Raw genomic sequence first — 5,639 nt, forward strand, 5'->3', positions numbered from 1 at the left:
TACACTGTAGATTATTTTAAAGTCTTTAAAATACTGTTTAACTTGTGTGCATGTATGTGTTTTAGCATGAAAATAAAAGTTTTTGCGCGATTTGCTTTCAGCGTAACACAATATCATCTCAAGACTTAAATATAAATAAATGATTAGTTAACGTAAAATCAAGAGTTCAAATCAGAGTCAAAGAAAGAAAGCAAAACATATGGAAACCAGTAAAAGTTTCAAAAGTTTATTTTACTTATTTTTGTGGGCACACTGCCAGCCGGCGCCGATAGGCGATAACGCCGCCCGATACAGGGTCCGATAACCATGCTATCGAGGTATTGCAGAAATACAGCTGATCGAAAACCGAAAAGAGTTGCAAAAGCGCATAGAGATTGAAAACAAGACGAATGGCGGACAGTGAAAAAGCGGTGAATCGTGGCCGTCGCCACGGCAGGAAGAAGGCACCGCCGGTGCCGGGACAGCCGGGACAGGCACGATTGGTGGTCAATGGCCGGGAAACCGGTGGAGCGAAGGGAAATGGCAATGGCAATGGCAATGGCAAACCACCAAAGGCACGAACGGGTAAGGACTCGAAAGTCGCCGGGGGCGACAAGCTGAGGCCCGAGGACGAGAAGATGCTGCGCCAGCTGGTCAACAATTTCCTGCAGAGCCGCGAGCCGGAGCAGCAGCTGCCCGGACTGACTAAGGCTCAGCGCAGCCACGTGCACCGATTGGCCCAGAGCCGTGGACTGAAAACGGTAAGCAAGGGTCCGGAGGAAGACCGCGTCCTCTTCATAAGTCGCCCGCAGTCGAAGGGTCTGCAGCACAACATCCTGGACAACGCCAAGCTGCACATTTGTCCCGCGCTCGTGAACGTTATGGGCCAAGTGGCCGGCGATGTGGAACGAAGATTGAAGAGCTCCGCTGATGGCTTTCGGCGCAGCAATCAGCTGCATCAGGATCAGCGGCGTCCCTCCAACTTCGGCCTGGTCGGCCAGAGGCTCATCCCGCCGCCGCAGAGCAACTGGAACAGGAATATTCAGCACGACCGCCAGAGCCTGCCCATCTACAAGCAGCGCGAGAACATCCTCAGCGTGCTGCAGCACGAGCAGGTGACCAAATGCTTCCTTCTGTTATTAAATACCTGTGCCGTCCCCAAGACCAATTTCTATTAATAATAACGTCAGTTATCGCCTTTTGTCACAAATATTGAATCTCTACTAATACACAATGTTTGACGTACAGGTTTTGATCATCAAAGGAGCCACCGGCTCGGGCAAGTCCACCCAACTTCCACAGTACATCCTAGAGTGGGCCGCCGAGCATCGTGCTCCAGTCAGGATCGTGGTAAGCCAGCCTCGCCGCATAGCAGCTATCAGTGTTTCGGAGCGCATTTCCAAGGAGCGCGGCGAGGCGCCGGGTGGCACAGTGGGCTATCAGATTCGCATGAATAGTGAGTAGCAGTTGGCCGCTAAAGTACTTATAACTAAAAGCTTTGTTCCATTTCTGCCAGAACAATGCAGCAGCCACACGGTTCTAACGCTGACCACCAGTGGCTGCCTTTTGAGAGCTCTCGCCATGGATAACGAGGCCTTCTTTAAGAACACCACCCACTTAATCATCGACGAAGTCCACGAGCGTGATTTGGACACAGACTTCCTGCTGCTGGCCACCAAGCTGGAGCTGCAAAAGAATCCGCACCTCCGTCTCGTGCTTATGTCGGCCACCATGGATCTGAAAGCATTGTCCGACTACTTTGGCAGGGCCACTGTGATGGATGTGGAGGGGCGCAGCTTCGGGGTGGCGATCTATCATCTGGAGGACATTCTCAGTAACACTGGCTACATGCATCCGAGAATGGAGCGATTTTTGGGCGAGCTAACAGGCGATGAAACTCCTAACGAACTGCTAGCCGCCTATTTTGGTGGTCGCACAATCATAGATCCGGATATCGACAATGATTTGATCGTTTCGCTATTGGAATTATTACTGCGCCAAGGTGACGCTGGCGCGGTGATTGTGTACCTGCCCGGCTACAGCGACATGACCGCGCTGCGGGACCGCTTGGAGTCGTCTCTGCCGCGGGACGACATCAAGATCATGCTGCTGCACAGCCAGGTGGACAATAACGAGCAGCGCAAGGCCTTCCGCATTTATCCTGGTGTGCGTTTAAAGATAATTCTAAGTACAAACATAGGACAAACTTCGATCACCATTCCGGATTTACTATATGTCATCGACACGGGCCGCGCCAAGATGAAGACCTATGACCCGGCCACAGATGCATCGCAGTTAACCAGCTCGTGGATCTCGCAGGCGGACGCCCAACAGCGGGCGGGCAGAGCTGGACGCTTGTGCCATGGCAATTGCTATCGGTTGTTTGACAGCTACCGCCTGGAGAGGATGGATCTGTACACCGTCCCAGAGATCATGAGGCGTACCTTGGACGAGATATGTCTGCTGACCAAGGTGGCGGCACCAGACAAGAAAATAGAACATTTTCTAGCTCTGGCTTTGGATCCTCCACAACAGGATGCCGTAATGCAGGCCTGTTCTAGACTGAAGCTATTGGGCGTGCTCGACGAACGGGACGAGATCACGCCGCTGGGACGCATCATTGCCGAACTGCCTCTGGGCGTTCAATTCGGCAAATGCCTGGTGTACTCCATTTACTTGCGCTGCCTGGACAGCATGATCATAATTGCGGCGTACCACTCGGTGAGGGATCCCTTTGTTCTAAACATGGAGCGCGGCAAGAAATCCGGGCAGCAGAACGCTAGAAATCTTTTCGCTGGCGACGGGATGAGTGATTCGCTGGCGGCCATTAAACTCTACGAGGAGTTCACCAGCCTGAAACGCATGAACATCGGCGACTTTTGCGAGCGCAATTTCGTTTGCCGTAACGCCATGGAGATGTTCGTCTCGGCGGTTAGCACTCTACGCGACACCGTGCACCGTATATTCCGCTTTAACGATGCCAGTGCTCGTTTGGCGTCGTCCTTCAACAATGATACGAACATGATCCGCCTGGCCCTGACTGCCGGACTGTATCCTAAGCTGGCGTACATGGACCGCGAGAACAAAAACCAGCTGGTGGCTGAAGGAGATCCATTTGTTCAGGTCTCGAGAAGCTCTTGCCTTCTGGGCAGAAAGAAGCAAAAGAAACTGGCCACCGAGTGGATTCTGTTCGTTGAGAAGACCCGCATTGCCGACCACATGTCCTCGCTGGAGCATACCACCCTGGTGAGCGGCTTGATGGTGGCTCTGGCAGGCGGAAAGCAGTTCATAGCCGAGCCTCTTGACTCCGAGGTGCTTCTGTGCCTGGACTCGTGGATCCGCCTGAGATGCCCAGCTGACTTTGGACACCAGCTGCATAAAGTGCGAATGCTAATGGAGCGCGAGTTCTCCATGCTGGTGGCGACACGAAAGCTCAGTCTAGTGGCCGATTTCACGGGGCCGGAAACACTTCGGCGCTTGTTGAAGGCGGATGTGCCCTCGACCAGTCTGGCCGAGGGCAGAAGCCTTCTGGACAGAGACAACTGTGATAACGACTACTGAATTCTACGCTTACAACATAAGTTAAAAGTGAAAGGCATATAGATATGTACTTGGGAACTACTCACAGTATTTGCGAACCGTATAAATAATCCAAGTTTATGATCATAGACCTATATGCAGTGCGATTCATAAGCCTCGTACCTGATTAAGCCAGCTAATTTCACACAAAGAGGCAAACGAATATTTCCAATTTTTTTCCATATTTTTGTACAACCCTATGAAAGACTCTACTGTACTTATTACATATTAAGGTACATTTAAGGTAGCACACGATATCTTAACTAGATTCCTTACATGTTGTGATACAAGAAGACGCAAAAGCGACTTTCTTTAGCTGTTAAATCCATGGATACATATACTCGAATATTTAACGAGATCTCTGCACAATATTCCCTGAAATGTGTCAGTTATGAACTTATGGTCCCTGCCTTGATTTCCATTTTTAAATGCTTCTCTTTGAACCAAAATTAGTGATTTAAGTGAAAAGTAAATGAAAAACCATAACGTACGCTATCCAGAGACCCGATACGCTAGAAAATAACATTTTTTTTTGTCATATTGATAGAACCTGTCATAATATCCAATAAAATCAAAACGTTTTTGGAAAAATGTGCGCGTAGGCAAATAAAATGTATTATTTATGCATCAATGTAACTATCTTAAGCGCTGAATCGCACTGCACTGTAGCCACGTTGGAAACACAGGGAATTAAAAATGTAAACCAAAAATATGACTTTGGAGACTGCAATTGCGGGCACTCCCTAATTGCCGGGTGAAAATATGTGGGCCACAAGTGCCACGAGATGCCAGGGAGATCGTAGCTCGGATTCGGAGTTGGAGTCGAAGTCGGAGTCGGAGTCGGAGTCGAAGTCGGTGTTGGTGTCAGTGTCAGCGAGCCCAGTTGGTGGGCGTGGCTGTTCCCTGCGGTGCATTGGGCCATGGCAGTCATGGAGCTGACGTTTATGCTCCACCTGCCCCACCTGCCTCCCACTGCCTCCATTCAGGCGCAAACAAGAGCGGGCAAATGGAGAAAAATAAAAACAAAGTTAATTGCACAGACGACGCAGTCAATAAACTTGAAGTCGAGCTTGTCGCTGCTGGTGGAGCAACAATGGCCACAGAGACACCGGAGCAACTGCAACAAAAGACAGCAGCTTGCTCACAAAGAAAGTGAAATTAATTTGCTATTTTTCGCTCGACTGTAGCGCTCACTGAGCGAAAAGTCTTTGAAAACTGGTAGAGAGCATGGCCAATCTTCACGTTGGGCCCTACAAATTCGATGTCTTTTATGTCTATATATGTATGTCTATATACGAGTATTACATGTTGTCGCTCCCAAAGAATGTATGAAAATAGTGTGGAAAACAAGCACACAACACTTGGAAAAACATTTACAGGAACCACGTAGAATGTATTGTATGTCTAAGGAAAATGCGCATTTCTCCTAAATAACATGAATGTGTAACATAAAATGTTTTAACTTTTGCTTTTGAAAAGGCCCTTAAACGAATTTTGATAACATTTTCTTTATGAATCTGAGAAATCGTAGTTATGAATAAAGTTCAAAATTGTTTGTGGAGAATCAGCTTGTACTTTAAACTATATTGAGGGTTAAACTAAATTTAAATGTAAATGTAAATGTGTGTTTGATGTACACTCGACTGCTGGTCTGAATAATAAAGTTTGATTAGATGTTTGAAGTTCTGTTTGGATTGTCTTTCTGCTGGAATTGACGCAAATGAACTGCACCGCAAAGTGGCCATCCAATAATTCGCAACTCATCAGTGGGAATTGCGGGAAATCACAGTGGCCCAACCTCGAATTTTCCACAATTCGCACAGAGAGAATTCCGCAAGAAGAGTGGATGTGTTGATGCTGATGAGAAATGGGGGCCACCGAGCAGCAAGCCGAAGATCAATTTCCCCGGTTGACTCCTGCATTGCGACTGCATTGTGGCTGCCATCGAACTCTGGCCAGGATGAGGATGAGGATGGGGCTGGCGGCGAAGGTGGCAGTGGCAGTGGCAGTGTCGGTTGAGTGCCAAATGAATGGCAATCGCCAATTGGCATCTGGCATCTGCTCTCGAAATCAAATGAAGT

General features: G+C 48.6%; 1 protein-coding gene across 1 annotated transcript; it reads left to right on the forward strand.

The window, feature by feature from the left end:
* The first annotated feature begins 325 nt into the window (after positions 1–325).
* On the forward strand, positions 326–5,195 carry LOC122623076 (3'-5' RNA helicase YTHDC2). Its single transcript, XM_043801999.1, has 3 exons — positions 326–1,094; positions 1,228–1,435; positions 1,496–5,195. Exons 1-3 carry the CDS (start codon positions 390–392, stop codon positions 3,538–3,540), a joined length of 2,958 nt encoding a protein of 985 aa, XP_043657934.1. The 5' UTR covers positions 326–389; the 3' UTR covers positions 3,541–5,195.
* The last annotated feature ends 444 nt before the right edge of the window (positions 5,196–5,639 follow it).

This window comes from Drosophila teissieri, chromosome X, assembly GCF_016746235.2.
Source record: "Drosophila teissieri strain GT53w chromosome X, Prin_Dtei_1.1, whole genome shotgun sequence".
Lineage (NCBI taxonomy): Eukaryota > Metazoa > Arthropoda > Insecta > Diptera > Drosophilidae > Drosophila > Drosophila teissieri.

Bases quoted from the DNA above. Each gene is read 5' to 3' on its own strand.
- LOC122623076 (XM_043801999.1), top strand. From the start codon at position 390: ATGGCGGACAGTGAAAAAGCGGTGAATCGTGGCCGTCGCCACGGCAGG. The intron at 1,095-1,227 runs GTGACCAAATGC...TTTGACGTACAG, and splicing joins GCGTGCTGCAGCACGAGCAG to GTTTTGATCATCAAAGGAGC. The intron at 1,436-1,495 runs GTGAGTAGCAGT...CATTTCTGCCAG, and splicing joins CTATCAGATTCGCATGAATA to AACAATGCAGCAGCCACACG.